The following is a 17722-nucleotide window of genomic DNA, read 5'->3' as shown; positions in this document are numbered from 1 at the left end:
AGGATGGGGATGCGAGATGGGGACAGTTTACATTCAAACTCGCTCATCCTCACCCCCACTCCCGCCTCCCCCGCGGCAAAAATAAACAAACGCTTGTCCTTTGACCCAGTTGAGCTGTGAAATCATTCAAGATCGCGGATGAGACAAATACCGTCTTATACGTGCATCTTGTACTGTTGTGAAATTCATCAAAATGTATCGATCAACTATAGCTGTCCGTTGTCCCCGGAAAGGCCTCCCGGGGCGGGCGGGGTCCAGCCTGGGATTAATCCCGTCCCCCATGGGGCCAAGATCTTCCTCGGTGGCCCAGATGGTAAAGAATCCGCCTGCAATGCAGGAGACCTGGATTCGATCCCTGGGTCGGGAAGATTCCCCGGAGAAAGGTATGGCAATACTCCACTCCAGTATTCTTGCCTGGGGAACCCCATGGACAGAGGAGCCTGGCGGACTACAGTTCGTGGGGCGCAAAGGGCCGGACATGACTGAAGCGACTGACAATGCTACACTGCCAGGGGGCCAGCAGCAAGTCAGAAAGAGGCTTGATCCTGGCCCCAGGGGGAAAAGGGGATCTGGGGGAGTCAGGTAAGGCCCCGCCCCGTCTGCCATCACCTTAGGGGGCAAGTGCCAAGGGCCGAGCTCTGGCGCCCACAGGCAGGTCTAGGCCTCGGGGCGGGGCAGGAGCCCGGTTCCACCTGTATGCCACCACCAGTTCGGGGGGCGGGCTTACTCAGCAGCGCAGGTGAGCCGCTCAGGCTCGGCCACCGCCCTCCTCGCGCCGGGGGCGGGGCCGGGGCGGCGGCCAGGGGCGGAGCCTTCACGCCCCGCCCAGCAGCCGGGCCCTGCCGCGCCGCTGCGGCTCCTCCCCCCTCCTTCCGTCCGCACTTCTTCCGTCGGTCCTTCCTTCCTGCCTGCCTGCCTGCCGCGCCCGCACGCTTCGAGGCATGGGGCAGAGCCTCCGGCCCGCCCGCGCCACCTGAGGATCCCGGAAGCCGCCCCCGCCATGGAAGAGGACCAGGAGCTGGAGAGGTAACGGCCGAGGGGGTGGGGAGGGCGGGAGGAGCGGGCATTGCCGGGCCCTGGGAGCCGGCGGCTGGCTAGGGCCTCCGCCTCCGCGGCCCGGCCTGGCAGCGAGGGCCTGACTGGGAGGACGGGCGAGGAGGGGGCGCGGTGGGCGCGCCAGGGTGGGGAACGGGGCCCCGGATTGGGAAGGGGTGGAGGAGGGGTTAGCTGGATTGCTTGAGTGGAGACGCTCAGTGCACTAGATACCAAGGAGGGAAGACGGGTTGTTAAAGCGGAGTTCAGTCCCCAACGGCCCATCCCCGTTAGGAACAGCCAGAGTCAGTAAAAGATAACGTGCACCTGGCCACCGTTCCCCGAGTGATAGGCTTGGCCTGTGGGCCAGGCCCAGGCCACTCCTCTGGGCCGAGCGCTAATTGGTCGTCTCTGTGCGCCGAGTTCTTTTTTTCCCCCCGTGCTTGGAGACTCTTCTCAGACTTTCTAGTTTCCGTACCTCCTGTAAACGGAAACCGTAGTTGGAAAACTGCATGTTGATGAACTTTAGTTTCTGTTTTTATCATCTGCTTTTCCCCCCACGCCTTTCAACTCCCCTTTTCATCCTTTAGCAGGACCCACCCTATTCTAATCCTGCCCCTCTTCTTGTGACTCTACCAAAAGAATATTTTAGTAAACTTTTTGTTGAAGGACACTCCCCTTGGTCGTCATGTGGACGGCCAAATGGAGTAGGGAGAAACTGGAGGCAGTAAATTATTTAGTGGTAGAATAGATGGAGGCAGGAGAAGATAATAATAAGGGCTAATGCTAATAGTTCTGTGTAATTGGAGTGCATTAGAGCAGTAACCTGTTGCAATTGTGATAGATTTTTTAAAAAAAGCTAGTTTCAAAACCGTACTCAGTATGATCTCATTTTTATAAAAACTATGTGTGTAGAAAAATGTCTGGAGTGAAGACCTCAATGGCTGAAGGCGAGAGGAAGACAGCCCTGGAGATGGTCCAGGCGGCTGGGACAGATAGACACTGTGTGACATTTGTGTTGCACGAGGAGGACCACACCCTAGGAAATTCTCTTCGGTACATGATCATGAAGAACCCAGAAGTGGAATTCTGTGGTTACACCACAACCCATCCTTCAGAGAGCAAAATTAACTTGCGCATACAGACCCGAGGTGCCCTCCCCGCGGTCGAGCCCTTTCAGAGAGGCCTGACTGACCTCATGAATGTCTGCCAGCATGTGCTTGACAAGTTCGAGGCCAGCATAAAGGAATATAAAGATCAAAAGGCCAGCAGAAACGAAGCCACATTCTAGTCCCTCACGCACCATACAGGGAGAACTGACCTCTAGGATGTTCTGTATGTGCTCTTGGCAAAAGAAGTAAAAGATTGTGGTGACAGCACGATGTGACCTGCAGAAAGGCCTGCTTCTAGTTCATAACTCATCTTAGCGGTTGGAGTCCCTGCGAGAAACTGTATTCTTCTAATAAATTCCCTCTTGTACTCAAACTGATTTGAGTGGTTTCTGTTCCTTTGTTCTGGAGGTGGACTCTTAGGATTTTGTGGGGTTTTTGTTTTTGTTTTTTTTTTCATTTTAATTGAACCAAGGTTTAAAGTGAGGAAACAGATAACCAGGCACCTAGAGAAAGACCTTGATGGAGGAAATTAAAAGGATTTCCCTCCCCTAGTCACAGGAGAGGGAAAGATGCTGTAGAGCAGTGGTCCCAACCTTTTGGGTACCAGGGACCGATTTTGTGGAAGACATATTTTTCCATGGACCACGGATGGGAAGGATGGTCTCAGAATGATTCGAGAGCATTGCATTTATTGTGCACTTTATTTCTAATCTAATGCTGCTGCTGATCTGACAGGAGGTACCCGCCTGCGGCGGGGAGTTTCAAGACCCTATGCCATAGAGCATGACCCCACATAGGCTGTGGATGGTTTAGAAAAGAAAGGTGGGAGTGAGGGGAAGACTTGGCCTCTTCCTAGATATTTTTTAGTAATTTATGAGAATTGCATCCTTTGCTATGATTGGCAGATTGTGCAAGGGAGGAAAATAATTTGAGAGAATTCTGGTTTCATGTGAGAGAAGTTAGGTGGTCTCAGGCTTCATCTTTATGGTAGTATTTAGAGGAAGATTCCAGTTTAGTGCTGTAATTTCAGGACCCTAATATAAGAGGAGACAACTGGGATGACCAGATAACATTTTCAGTTCTGGGTAGGTATCTCAGTACAGCCCAAGGTTCCATGAAAATAAACAGTATTTGAGAGAAAGTAAAGACAGGAGGAAAATTGAATGTGCAGAAAATGATTTTGGGGGAAACCTAAAATACTGGTGAGTCACACTTAAGAACTGCCCTACTTACCTCTTCAACCTTGTGTCTTATACCTGTCCTACCCCAATTTGAATGATAATTCAGCCTACATATCTGTCAACCTTAGAACCTCAGCACCCCACCCCAGCCCCACCCTAGTAATCTGAGAGGGGACTCTGCTTTAGGTATGGAAGTTAGAGAGGATCTCCCAGAGATCACAGGAAGAGAAGGAGCTGGCCGTGCAAAAAAGAAAAGCATTCTGGGGGAGTAGCACTTGCAGAACTCTGAAGCAGAACACCAGTGGTCTGAGGAATCAAAGGCCTTGAAAGGAGATCTGTGTCTAGAGCAGGGCAAGCAGGGAGGACAAAGGCTTGTGATAGGCTCCAGGGGAAGAGCTCTAGGGCAGAGACTTTGGAAAGTACAAGGGGAAGGCATCTGGGAATCTGACGACAGTGTGGTGGAATGGACTGTGGAGAGGCCAGGGTAGAAGCAGACGAACTATAAGAGCTGGAAGGTCCAAAAGCTAGTGATGGAGACGAGTGGATTTGAGATAGGTTTGCGAGCCAAATGGTACAGAATTGGTAGACCTCAGGAAGTGGGTGTAGAAGATGAGGAAAGAGAAGGATGATTTCCACCTAGATTTGAGGCTAAATTTACTGAAATGGGAAGCCTAGAGGGGAAAATTCGTTGGGAGGTGGAGTGATGGAAAACTTGGGTTGCAGGGATGGGATTGGTTGGGAGGTGGAGAATCAGAAGTTCCATCTTGAATGAGGTAATCAGTAGATATGAGTTGAAGGCCATCAAAGAGATTCAAGTAGAGATCAACTTTGTTAGTTCTTGCCACAAAGATGAAGTAAATGCATAAAAACTGGAGTGATGAAGAGAGTCCAAACCAAGCCTTGAGCAAGCTCAGTATTTAAAGGTTGGTAGAAGATCAACCAGTGAGGTGGTGCGGAAGCCTGTAGAAAGTCAAGTTGTGGAAGACAGCGCTTTCAAAGAGAAGAGTGATGAATGAGTCACATGAGGACAGAAAAAATGTCGGCTGAAATTAACAGAGAAGTCACTGGGCAGCTGGCAGCATTAGTTTAGTGCCTACAAAGGCTAAATATTAACTCTGGTAACAGAAGAATGGTTTCGTTTGGGTTTTCCAATAAAGAAAATATACTGTAGGACATTAGAGGCTAAATTTAAGTGGGAGCAGGAGTGGGTGGGGAAAGATCAAAAGTTCCGGGGCAAGGACAGGGAACATTCTCCTAGGGTGACAGACAGTAAGAAACAGTTAACAGAAAGCCAATGTCAGCATAAGGAACTTAGCACTTGAAGACACAGGGAAGTCCTAAAGGGATCAGTGGGAAATGATCAGACACTTGTTTGCCTCTTCTAAAGTTCTGCCTATGAGTAGTTCAGTGGGGACCGGAAACAGGATAACTTAAATGAAGTTTAATACCTATGAGCCAAGACCTGTCAGGAGATGAAGGCCAAATTTAATTAATTAGTGGACACAGCAGTGCAGAATGGTGACAGTAGACTGAAGTAATCAGTAACAGTACCCATGGGGGATGCACCCACTGGTGGCCACCCGCCACATCTTGTGGCCTTTTTACTCCTAAAAGGGCTCATCACTCATGATTTGGCATGGAGTCTTGAATCTGTTTGTTGTTTAGTCAGTTCAGTCTTGTCCGACTCTTTGCGACCCCAAGGACTGTAGCCCACCAGGCTCCTCTGTCCATGAGATTTCCCAGGCAAGAATACTGGAAAGGATTTCCTCCTCTAGGGGATCTTCCTAACCCAGGGATCAAACCCACGTCTTCTGCATTGGCAGGCAGATTCTTTTACCACTGAACCACCAGGGAAACTGAAGTGAAAGTGAACGTTGCTCAGTTGTGCTTGACTCTTTGCGACCCCATGGACACAGTCCATGGAATTCTCCAGGCCAGAATACTGGAGTGGGTAGCCTTTTCCTTCTCCAGGGGATCTTCCCAACTCAGAGATTGAACCCAGGTCTCCTGCTTTGCAGGCGGATTCTTTACCAGCTGAGCCACCAGGCAAGCCCAGCCCTAAACACAGGTTCTTACAAAAACACCTTCACAAGGCAGGTGTGTGAAAGGAAAAAACAGGGCAGGGCAGGCAGGATAACCAAGAGTCCTGGAGACCAGAGAAGAATCTTTGCAAAAAGTTTGTCAGAACCTAAGGGAAGGCAGAATTGGTCTATGAGAAAGTGAGGGAGATTGATATGAATCATGTATTTACTTAAATAAACTGAAAAAACTTACTCAGTATTTCTGATTTACTAACAGCAATAATATCAATGGTTCAAGCTCAAATTCTGTTCATCTGTAAAATATCTATGCCTTTTAAAGGGGCAATTATTAAATAAAATGATTATATGCTAAAGGCTTTTATAATATATAACAACTTGAGTACTTGCCAAGCACTTCCCACTTTCAAAGCACTTTACAAACTATTTATAAATTGCATACAGTTGCAACATCTAAGTGTTCTAATTGGTCATTATAACGCATAAGTGCCTGTAGAACCTCTGTGGAGATGAAAAGGTGTCTACCTAGAAAGTAGTCCAATCAGTGTCATTCTGAACCAGTGTCTCACATTTTTAGAAATAATGAAAGCACACCAAGTTCTGTGGCCACCATTCCTCACCCTTCTTTTTGTTTCCCTTAAACATGTTGTTAAGACTATAGATAGTCTCCAGATCACTAAAGTCATCTTTTCCGATAAGCAAAATTTAGAACCAGAGACGTTTGTACTAGCCCTCAAACTGGGCTTCCAGGAAATTTGCCCAAATCCACCGGTCTGCTTTCAAGTACTTATGACCCCAGATCTAGCCCTTCTGTGCTCAGATTCTTAATGCTAATTTTTCTTTTGCCATTTGAAAGTGTATAACCCAGGTGGTGCTACTGGTAAAGAACCCACCTGCCAATGCAGGAGACATAAGAGATACGGGTTCAATCCCTGGGTCAGGAAAATTTCCCTGAAAGAGGGTATGGCAACCCACTCCAGTATTCTTGCCTGAAGAATCCCATGGGCAGAGGAGCCTGGTGAGCTACAGTCCATGGGGTTGCAGAGTCGGACAGGACTGAGCAAGTAAAGAACAGCAGCAAGTACGTACCTAGTAGTGGTATCAGTCCTGAGACATGGTGGAGACAAGAATATGAGTCTGCCCTCCAAAGCCCCCTGATTTTGAAGAGGACAGACAAGAGCCATACACATGAAAAAGGTAGCCAGCTGCATTTACAGTGAAGTGCCCTAATGTGCAGTGTAGGGCATTACCTGCTGAACACAGAGTGGAACTGGTGAGGGACACTCCTGTAGCAGAGATCATTCCATGCACACGCAGTCTGCCCGCCACTGCCCTGGGCCCTGGAGAAATTAAACCACACAGGCAGTGTGCCTTCCAGTAACTCATGGAGCACTGAAGCAGGCAAACCTGTGAAAGAATTAGTGCTCCAAGATAAACGGTTTCCTTTTTCCCAGTGTAAAGAAGCCATTACAGATTCTCAAGCTAGGGAATGCCCATGCCGGATGGACGAGGGGGAGGAAACGTGGGAAGACAGTGTGGGTCACGGGGCATTTGTACCAGTCCAGGTGTAATGTAAGGAGGGTACCATTGTAGATGTGGAGGTAAAAAGATGGATACCAGAAAGCTGCTGGAAAAAAAAATAACGTGGAGCCAGAGTCTGCCAGGGAAGCAAGTGAGAGGCTGTGCACAGCCCCGGTCCTTCAGCCCAGCGTTTTGCTACCACTGCCTCCCAACCAAAACCAGCACAGCGGGATTCGTGAGCTCCTCTCCCCACCTGTCCTTGCTAACGAGTCCACCCTTAACCTCCTTCCCTGCCTGTCAGAAGAGCTGCCTTTAACAAGGTCTGGACTCCAGGGCTACAGATGTGGACACTGAGGGTGGGGAGAGGAAGTCGGGCAGTGAGCTGACCAGCCCTTGCTGCCCCCTGCCCATACCACGCGGCTCTCCTCAAAGGGAGCATCGCCATTCATTCATTCATTCATTCGTTTGGCAAAATGAGCACAGTTTAGACACAGACATGGTTTAGATACCAGATGGACAGCAGGGAACAAGCTGTCCCATGTATGGTTTGTTTTCTGATGGCAGAAGTAGAAAATAAAGAACTAGTGCATCCATAAATGCATCATGTAATTAAGGTAGTGATGTAAATGGGAAGTGGAGGAGTCATGGGCTTGGGGGAGAAGGCACTCAGAGTTCTGAATATCTAAGAAAGGCTTTTCTGAGGTGGCGACCTGAGCAGAGAAAAGGAGAGACCGTGGAAAAATGAGAATACACTCGGAATTTCCTGGGCGATAAACTAAAGTTATTCAGCCAAGAAAAAGCAGAATGATGAACCTTTTCAAAGGAATAAACTTTCAGCATTGGATGTATGTGTAGTTTTTATTAGTACCCAAATTCATATCATTTATCTTTAATCTGTATATTAATTACTAGTAATGATAGTAAAGAATTTGAGTTAATGTGTGGGGCAGTAGGGTATGGTCACAGTTTGGGATCCACGGATGGGTGTATGTGTATTAAGAGAGTTGACCTTAATTTCAGTTTCAGCATTTTTGAGAGAAGCACATCTTTCTTAGAAGCAGAAGTGAATGTGCTTGGAATCCTGCACCCCTTTTCAGGCTAAATAACTGAGTTAAGAGCTCACACTGTTGGAATCACGCTGCCTGAGTCTTGGTCTCGGTGCTAGGCTTTTTAGCTGTGTTACCCCAGACAAGCTGTTTGACCTCTCTGTGCCTGAGTTTCTTCACCTGTAAGATTGGGATAACAATACTTACCATACAGGGATATTCTAAATATTAATTTAGATAATAGAGTCAAAGTGCTTAGGATAGTATCTGGCCCATATAGCATGCTTTCAATTAGTGTTAGCTGTTGATATTATTGGGCTTCCCTGGTGGCTCAGAGGGTAAAGCATCTGCCTACAATGTAGTAGACCTGGGTTCGATCCCTGGGTTGGGAAGATCCCCTGGAGAAGGAAACGGTAACCCACTCTAGTACTCTTGCCTGGAAAATCCCATGGACGGAGGAGCCTGGTAGGCTGCAGTCCATGGGGTCGCGAAGAGTTGGACACGACTGAGCAACTTCACTTTCACTTTTCACTTTCATGCATGGAGAAGGAAATGGCAACCCACTCCAGTGTTCTTGCCTGGAGAATCCCAGGGACCGGGGAGCCTGGTGGGCTGCCATCTGTGGGGTTGCCCAGAGTCGGACACAACTAAAGCAACTTAGCAGCAGTGTGGAAGGTTATTAGTCTGCTAAAGCCATTGCTTTTTTTAAAAAAGATAGTTTAAATAAAATAGCATTCCTAATATAATTGAATATAGGTAAAAATCGAAGATAAGTGGATTGTTTCTTCTTTTCATGAAGAAATTAAGATTCTAATGGAACACGCACAGTCTTCCTTAAGCTGTAAGACAGAGGTTAAGCAGGAAGGAAAAGTAAGTTCCATAGCAGATGGATTCCTGGTTTGGTGCCAAGTACGTGAATACTGACGGGGAATCAGGGTTCAAGCTATATGCCAGCCAAGCATCGAATTGCATAAAATGTAATATATCAGTATTTTATCTGCCAGTGCTCCATAGATTCCATGTTTGCTATGTAAGACTCTTAATAAATGTCAAAAAGAAAAGCTACCACCCACGTGCTCTTCTTAGTTTACATGCTAACTTGGGTCAGATGTCAGAGCAAGTGCAGATAAAGCCCAGAACAGTTCTGTCCAAAGGGCTCCTAGAGAAGATGAAGCTGCCCAGAGCATCTAGTCAGACGGGCTAGACCGGCTGGCTTTTAACAACAGTTTGTGGTTTGGAGGTTTGGGTTTTTGTTTTTTTCTTTTTTAAGGGTGAAAGAGGCTTTCTTCCTAGGGGCCTCTTTGGACAGGACTGGGTAGAGGTGAAGTGTAAGGACTCTGAAGGCAGGGCCTGGTTGTCATCTCTGCTTCACTGCTTCCTAACTTGCAAACGTGTGGAAGAGCAGCCTAGCCTTTCGGAGCCTCAGTCCTCTCATCTGTAAAATGGAGCTAGTAGTAATACTTACTTTACAGGGTTATGGTGAAGTGTAAATGCCCTAAAGCACTCAGCACAGTTCCTCGTAGACTTAAGTACTCAATCAGTAGCCATTACTGTTACCATTGTCGTGTTGGCCGCGTTGAAGACAGTCAGTGGTGGCTAGAACAGCAGCCTTCTAGAACTGGGCATGTCTCTATCCGCAGGGTCCCTGCCTGTTTCTTCTCGCCACATGGCCAGCTGGGACCGCAGGCCATGCTGGCCTTCCCGTTTCTTTCAGATTTGCCTGGAGTGTTCCATCTCGGGGCCTTGGTGCTTGCCCCTGACTTCACCAGCCCCCTTCCCCAAGTCTTCACCCGGCTGTCTTTCCAGAGTACTTGCTCAGGCCATCCTTGACCGCTGTGTCAGTTACCCATTGCTGTGTAACAGACTGTCCTAAAACTCAGCAACTGAGGAATCTAATTGGAGCTAAGGTAGAAGAATCTGACTCAGGACTTCTTGCAAGGCTGCAATCAAGGCATCATCTGGGCTGCAGCTTCTCAAGGCCTGAACAAGGATGATTAATTTCCAAGCTCGCTCACGTGGGACAGCCTTGCTCCAGGGCAGCTGGCTTCCCCCAGAGCAAGAGATCTGGGAAAGAGGGAGAATGCAAGATGGAAGCTGAGTCTTCATACCCCATCTCAGCAGTGACAGCCCACCACGTCCACCCTGTTCTGTCTGAGAGAAGTGGGTCCAGCTCCTACTGGGGGGAGGAGATTGTACACGGGCAGGAATACGAGGAGGTGGGGATCCCCAAGACCATCTCAGAGGCCACCGACCCACAGCTGCCTTCTCCAGGATAACACATGTGCATCCATCCAGACCGCCCTCACTGTCTGTCCCCTGACCTGGCTTCATTCCTCCCTGGTCCTCACGTTAACTGACGTCATATTCTGTATCTCTCTGTTTATTGTCTAATTCCACTTGAACATCGACTTCCAGAAGGCAAGGGCTCTTTCCCTGTTTGCCTTTGTGTCCCCAGCACTTGAAACAGGCCAGGCAGGCAGCAGGCTTTCATTCATGCTAGGCCAGTGAACAAATGACTGTGTGTGCGTGACTTGAGTGTGAGTGAGCACGACTGCCCCGGCAGGGAGGGAAAGCTGTGATCACACTGACATGACCATGTACACTCACAAGCTGACACTTGCAAACTCAGCCAGGACAGTGACAAGCTCCAAGAAGAAAAGGAATTCTCGACAAGCAAGGAAGCAGGCCCATCCTGTGGCTTCCAAGGGAGGAAGGGCTGAGGCGTTAGCATCACGGAGCAGCTCAGTGAAGGTGGCCACGCCTGGTGACCCCGCTCTCTGATGTCTTCTCCGCGAGAGCCTTAGGTGCTGACCTCCCTCACCACCTCTCCCATGGCGCATTTGGTACCTTTCCTCCTGTTGGTATAAAACATTCATTACAAGAGCGAATAGAAGATGGGCATCCTGCACTTTTAATTGCACTGAATCTGAATTTGTGAGGCTGAGATAACTATAAGCTCAGGGATTGCAAACCACCAGCTGGTAGTTGATGGTCTTTAGCGTCTTCTGTCCATACGGAGGTGAGCACATGCTGGGATGGGCGGGAGGAGTTCATTAGGCAGAAGGTGGTCATGACGGGAGCAGGCAGAGGCGGAGGTGCTCCTGGTGGAGCAGTCTGCACAGGAGGAACCAAGCGGATCTCACACACACTGACGGGGCAGAGGAGTGCAGAGAGCTCACCTGAGCCTAGCCCAGTGGGCTCTGTTGTTTTCTCTGGGTCTGGAAAGGAAAGGAAATGGCTCCCACTGAGTGCGTCGCACAGTCGTGAGCACTGACCCCCAAGGCAGTGGCGGCTGGTTTTGTGAGTGCCTGCTCTACACTTTACACACCTACTGCATGTCACCAGATTTGGGGAGTTCGCTGATCGATAACACTTCAAAGAATAAAACCTAATAGGGTGAACTGTTGTAGAGTTGCATAGTTTTATTTCGCCATTGAAAATCAACTTTGTTCTGGTTCGAAATTGTCAGAAACCCCAGTCACTATGTGGCCTGACAGCACGTGGAGGCCTGCAGGGTGTGTTTTCACCCCCTCCGACAGTCGGTCGGGCAGTTAGGTTCTGACACGGTCGGCCTGGAGGTGGTATCAGAGCGCGCTCAGACCCTCAAGGTTCTCCTGCCCACCCCCGCTTCAGACGCTGGTTGCAAATCCAGGTTATTACTCGTGCTTCTGACCTACTGGCTGAAAGTTCCCATGACCCTTTCCCTGGGCTCAGTTAATTCATTCGAGTGGGTCACAGATTTCAGAGAAACGTTTACTCCCTTTTATCGGTTTACTATAAAGGATACAGATGAAGAAGGACATGGGGCAAGGCCTGTGGGAAGGGGTGGGAGTTTCCACGCCCTTCCTGGGCACTCCACCTCTCCTCAAATCTCCATGCAGTCACCAACCGGAAGTTGGAGAATCGAAGGAGAACCGGAAGGTCTCCACACCCTGTCATTTCAGGGTTTCACTGAGGCTTCACTCCACAGACACGACTGATGAAATCATTGGCCCCTGGTGGCTGAACTTCATCTCTAGCCCCTCTCTCCTTCCCAGGGGTCTGTGGATGGGACTGACAGTTCCCAGTCTCTAATCACTAGTTGGTTGCCCTGGGTGACCAGCCCCCATCCCCAGGTGGTGGTTCAGTCAGAGTCGTGTCCTACTCTTTGCGGCCCCATGGACTGCAGCACACCCAGGGCCTCTGTCCTCCACTCTCTCCTGGAGTTTGCTCAAACTCAGGTCCATTGAGTGGTAATGCTATCCTACAGCTCACCCTCTGCCACGGCCCCTTCTCCTCCTGTCCTCGGCCCCTTCTCCTCCTGTCCTCAGAATGGGGGGAAAACCAAACCTACACTTCTTTCAGTAAATTAGCATACCTAAGACCTAAACAGAATTAAATTACGCATTCTGTAATTTGACATCTGTTATGCCATGTTCATCACATTGGCTCCACACTAAGACAACAGAGTCTTCAGTTTTCTCTTGGATCTTCAAAGGACTTGGTCCACAACTCTTAATGTCTCACCACCACTTGGTAAATTATATGGGATCTCAGAATGAATTTTAATTGGAGCTTAGATTTCAAGATAAGGGTCACGTATCATAGAGATGCCTGATCTAAAATCATTTCAGATCCCGGTTTGCTTGCTTACTGTGTTCTGCATACTTGCATACTTAAGCATAAATCCTGGTGCTTGGAATACTTAACAGGTTTTTTATTCAGAAGTGATTAATATACAGTTGGGGAAATAAGTATCAATTATCATCTCATTCCCTGAAGATAAAGAAAGGCGACTATTCTCATCTAGTTCAGTGTCCATGAAAGTAAAAGAGTCCAACTTATGTTCTCCACAGACCTTGTAATCTAAGCCTTCAGAACTTGGTTCTATGATTGTTCTCCTAGTTTTTTGTTTGTCTACATGGCAAACATGGTACTTTGTCATCAAATGGATGAGAAAAAAATGGGGATTCTAGGGCCTTTTAATTAGAAACTATTCTGCTGCTGACACATCACTAAACACCCAGGAAATGCAAACTAAAACCATGTGAGATACTACCTCCCACCCATCAGAATGACTGTTATCAAAAAGACAAGAAATAACAAGTGCTGGTGGAGGATGTGTTAAAAGAGAACCCTCCTACATGGCTAGTGGGAATATAAATCAGTGCAGCCACCATGGAAAATGGTATGAAGTTTCTTCGAAAAATTAAAAGTAGAACTACCATCAGCCCAGCAATTCCAGTCCTAGATATTTATCCAAAGAAGATGAAAACATTGATTCAAAAAGATATGAATTCATTGCAACATTATTTACAATAGCCAAGATACAGAAGCAACCTAAGTGCCCATTGATAGATGACTGGGTAAAGAAGATGTGTGTGTGTGTGTACATACACACACAATGGAATATTATTCAGCCATAAAAAAGAATGAAGTCTTGGTGTTTGCAACGACATGCATGGATCTAGAAGATAATATGAAATAAGTCAGAGAAGGACAAATATTGTGTGATTTCATTTATATGCAATCTAAAACACAGAACAGATGAACAAACATAACTAAACAGAATCGGAGTTATGATACAGAGTAAAAACAAGTAATTGCCAGAGAGGAGGGATCTGGGGAAAGGAGAGAAAATAGGTGAAGGCTATCAAGAGGTATAAACTTTTAGTTACAAGATGAATGAGTCACATTATGAAATGCACAGTATGGAAATACAGTCAGTAATTATGTACTCTCTTTGGTGACAGATGACAACTAGGCTTATCATGGTGATCATTTTGAAATGTTTAAAAATATCAAATCACTGTGTTTATGCCAGGAACTAACATAGTGTTGTAGATCAATTCTACTTCAAAAACAAACTCAGAAAAAAATGATCAGATTTCTGGTTTCCAGAGGCAGGAGGTGAGGGGAGGAGAACTGGATGAAGGCGGTGAAGGTACAAAATTCTAGTTATAAGATAAATAAGAACTAGGGATGTAAGTACAGCATGACAACAATAATTAACAATGCTGTGTTATATATGAAAGTTACTAAGAGTAAATCCTAAGAGTTCTCATCACAAGGAAAAAAATTTTTTCCATTTTTTTTTTTAACATTGCCTCTGTATGAGATGATGGATGTTCCCTGAATTTATGGTCATCGTTTCATGATGATGTATATGAGTCAGAGCAGTACATTGTACATCTTAAGTTTATATGGTGCTGCATGTCAATTATATCTTAATAAAACTAGAAGAGAAAAGAACTTATTCTACTGAAAATGTCAGTCTTTAAAAGTGTCAGCCTACAGGTGTGTCACCGCCTGCTGCCCAGACTTCTAGCAGTCAGGGGTTCCCTTTCTGTTTTCTTGTTGTAATAAGTTGGTCCCCATCTGAGGGCAGTGTGCTTCATAGCAAGCCAGGACATGAAGAATCCAGCTAGGCTTATTTCTAGCCAAAAGCAGACACGTAACAGTGACTGTAAAGTAAGAAGACCAGCCAGGTGGAAAAACCAGTTTAAATCTCCTTCAAAGTAGATGGTGTTTTTCCCATTTATAGAAAAAGAAACTGAGGCCTGGAGAAGTTAAGTAACCGTGCTGAGTCTGCACAGCTAGTAAGTGGATATGAACGCAGGGCAGCCCAAGCCCTGAGGTCCAGCTGTCTGTGTCCATGGTGTTTCCTGCAGACCTCCCACAGGTTCACAGGAAGACAGCAAAGCTCTGCTGGAGTTTATGTTCCAAGAGGTCAGTTTGAGAGATGGCACTGTTGACAAGTAACCCTTGTTGACTTCTAAGTTCAAGCTGAAACATGTTGGAAATGGGGCTGTTTTCTGTTAACCTTAACCGTGAAAAGAGTCACTTGAGTTAGAGACTATCTGGTCAAGAACCTAGCTTCCCAGATGGCACAATGGTGAAGAACCCCACCTGCCAATGTAGGAGACGGAAGAGATGGGAGTTCAGTCCCTGGGTCGGGAAGATCCCCTGGAGGAGGAAATGGCAACTCCCTCCAGAATTCTTGCATGGGAAATCCCATGGTCAGAGGAGCATGGTGGGCTACGGTCCATGGGCTCGCAGAGTCGGACATGACTGACAGACTGAACGCACAAAACTTGGTTCATGAAAACATCATTTTCCTTACTATCAAACTTCATGGGCATCATCTTTAAATACATTAACTTGTAATCAATGTTACACCAAAGCAGCACTTCAGTTGAGTCGCTCGGTCGTGTCCGACAAAGCAGCACTTGATCATCCTCAAATGTAGAAAACATCTTCATGGATGGGATAAAATCAGGGTGTGTGTGAGCTGAAGGCTGTCTGGATGTGGAGTCAGAGCTGTCCAGGTCAGACCAGGTGTTCCCTGACCCGCTGACCCCGGACGAGGGAGCCTCCCTGAGCCTTCCTGGTCTAACGGATAAAGGGAACAATAGCTTTTAAAAGTTCTTCTGAGGGTCAGTGAGATAATATGTTCTGCTATTAATTACTATGCACCTGATAGATGCTATTATATAGTATTTTTGTGTTTTAGTTAACAGTTTAATGTAACAATTGATACTGTAGACCCACACTTAAAATTATTCTTAAAACCTTACATTTGTTCAGTTCTTTATAGTTACAGAGTAATTATATAACTGTATTTGATCCTCATATAAACTCTGGAAGGGTAGTAGAAATATCTTCATTTTACAGATGACGTAACCAAGATGACAAGGTCACAGAGTCAGTGAGGGCAGCAGTGGAATCACCCTCTCTCCACGCATTGTGGCTGTGTCCTCATTTTTTTAAGGTGACCCGAACATGTCCTTGATTCAGACCTAAGAAGAGGGAACTGCTGACTCCCTCTTCTAAGAGTGTCGAGAGATGTGGTAGAGAACATATCAAGGTAACTCTGCTCAGTCTGAACTTGCCAGGTGAGAGGTTCTGCTCTGAAGGGTGTACTGTCCAGAGCATGTCCCCGTGTTGGTCACGTCCTCCGGGGAGTTGTCCAGCTCCCGGCTTTGCACAGAGCAGACGTAGTTCTCCAGTGAACACGCTGAACTGTTGGAAAGGCTGAAGAACCAGGAGCACCAGCTTTCTTTTTGTACACATGGGATAGGACACTTTCATATTACATGCTTCTGGTCAGGGAGTTCATCGGTCATGGCCGTGTGAGGGCTTTGTGTGCCCGCTGGGTCTGCCCATCTCCCTATCGGCCCCTTAAAATCTCACTCAGTGTCATGAGAGGATTTGGGGAGCTCTGTCAAGCAGGCTGGTGATTTTGATATCAGGTACACTGTACACAGAAAATCTCCTCCCACTTCATTAACCACAGGAAGATAGAATTTCCTTCATATTCTTTGCATTGATAAACAATCCCTCAGCTTCTCATCAAAACAGAATTATGTCCCCTGGAAATCCAGTGGTCAAGAATCCACCTGGGAATGCAGGGGACACAGGTTTGAACTCTGGTTGGGGAGCTAAAATTCCACAGGCCCAGGAGCAACTAAGACCCAGTGCAGCCAAATAAATAAATATTTAAAAACAAAACAAAAAGCCGGAATTGTGCAGCAGATAAAAATTAACATTCTGGAAGTTTTTCTTTACAGAGAATAAATGGAAGGAGATAATTGAGATTAAAATAAAAATGCTGTGGCAAATTCAGATACCTAAGTGAGCCCTGTCCCTCCGAAGGAACATCAATACAAAGAAAGTCCTTTACACGTCTCATCTCTTGAGTTCTCCTAACGCCTCTGTGAACAGGGCTTAGTCTGCTTTCACGGAGAGGAAAGGTGCTCAGAGAAGGTCCTCAACTGGCCCAGAGCACCCAGCGGCTGGTGGGGCTAGCTCCCACCGTACCACACTGTCCTCCAAGGTAAAACACAGTTTCCACAGTAAAAGCTTTTGATTTGTCATGCTTTGAAGTTATTAATTTAGGTCCTTTTACATAGGTTTCCATTTTTATATGACTAAGCAATCATAGCAAATTATTCAAGTAACATTTTCCAGGCTGGGTGAGTTTCAGTCAGAACTACACCTGAATAGCAGCCAGTGCTGGTCCTCGCAGTGTTACACTCCAAAGGTAATGACCTTGGACTTACGGTCTGTCTTGTCCTAATTTCTCCCCAGGATGACAAACATGCCATCTAGCTTCTAGGGAGAAGACAATAATTGTGAATCAAATAATTGTGAATTAAACTCCCCCCCCCCCCCCCCCCCCGCCAAAAAAATATCAGGTAACTAGTTTAGGCAAGTTCTTAACCTCTAAACCATAATCTCCTTGGCTTTATCCAGAGAGCCATCTAAGTTAAGTAGTACACTGAACTTCAAAAAATATTTTCCTCAACAAGACACTACTCCCCACGTTAGGTCTGTGTGTCTAACCGCTCAATTCCATGAACTGTATTATAGGACTCTAGAGTTTTCCCCCAAAGCACTTGTATGTATATTAAATAAGTTTTTTTTTTTTTTTTTTAATGGGTTTTAAAATTGCCTTGTCCTACTTAAATACATTGTTAGATACATTAGCCCCTGAAAATCAACTTGAAAACTTGACACTAGAGGGTTTACAAGAACATACTGGCTGTTTTCAATAAATTATTTTGTACTGTAGATCCTCGCATTTAGTTACTGATGTGGAAGATGTCTGTGCGCGTGTGTACTGTTCGTTTTCAGAAACTCTCCCTGCCAGTTTTGTAGGGTGAAGCACCATCTCAACGTTCTCCTTGATCCCTGGAGTGTGAAAGACAGGGCACTCCTGGCACTCAGGAGGTGGCAGGGTGTGGAGGTCCACACGGCAGGGTGGGGGAACACTCACTGCCCTGGAGTGGGCCGTACCCTCTGTCTTCATC

At 46.7% G+C, this 17722-nt stretch overlaps 2 protein-coding genes across 2 annotated transcripts in view; both read left to right on the top strand.

Annotated features, from left to right (window-relative positions):
• The first annotated feature begins 866 nt into the window (after window positions 1–866).
• On the top strand, window positions 867–2521 carry LOC113902358 (DNA-directed RNA polymerases I and III subunit RPAC2). Its single transcript, XM_027557525.1, has 2 exons — window positions 867–1026; window positions 1948–2521. Exons 1-2 carry the CDS (start codon window positions 1001–1003, stop codon window positions 2321–2323), a joined length of 402 nt encoding a protein of 133 aa, XP_027413326.1. The 5' UTR covers window positions 867–1000; the 3' UTR covers window positions 2324–2521.
• LOC113902359 (protein POLR1D-like) overlaps window positions 868–17722 on the top strand; it is a 32944-nt gene continuing 16089 nt past the window's right edge. Inside the window, exon 1 of the mRNA XM_027557526.1 lies at window positions 868–1026. Coding sequence (XP_027413327.1) covers window positions 1001–1026 — 26 coding nt within the window. The 5' untranslated portion in view covers window positions 868–1000. The remainder of the gene's footprint in view (window positions 1027–17722) is intronic.

Source organism: Bos indicus x Bos taurus, chromosome 12 (assembly GCF_003369695.1).
Source record: "Bos indicus x Bos taurus breed Angus x Brahman F1 hybrid chromosome 12, Bos_hybrid_MaternalHap_v2.0, whole genome shotgun sequence".
In the NCBI taxonomy this organism is placed as follows: Eukaryota; Metazoa; Chordata; class Mammalia; order Artiodactyla; family Bovidae; genus Bos; species Bos indicus x Bos taurus.
The sequence above is the reverse complement of the archived record's forward strand: the minus strand, read 5'-3'. Positions and strand labels throughout refer to the sequence as shown.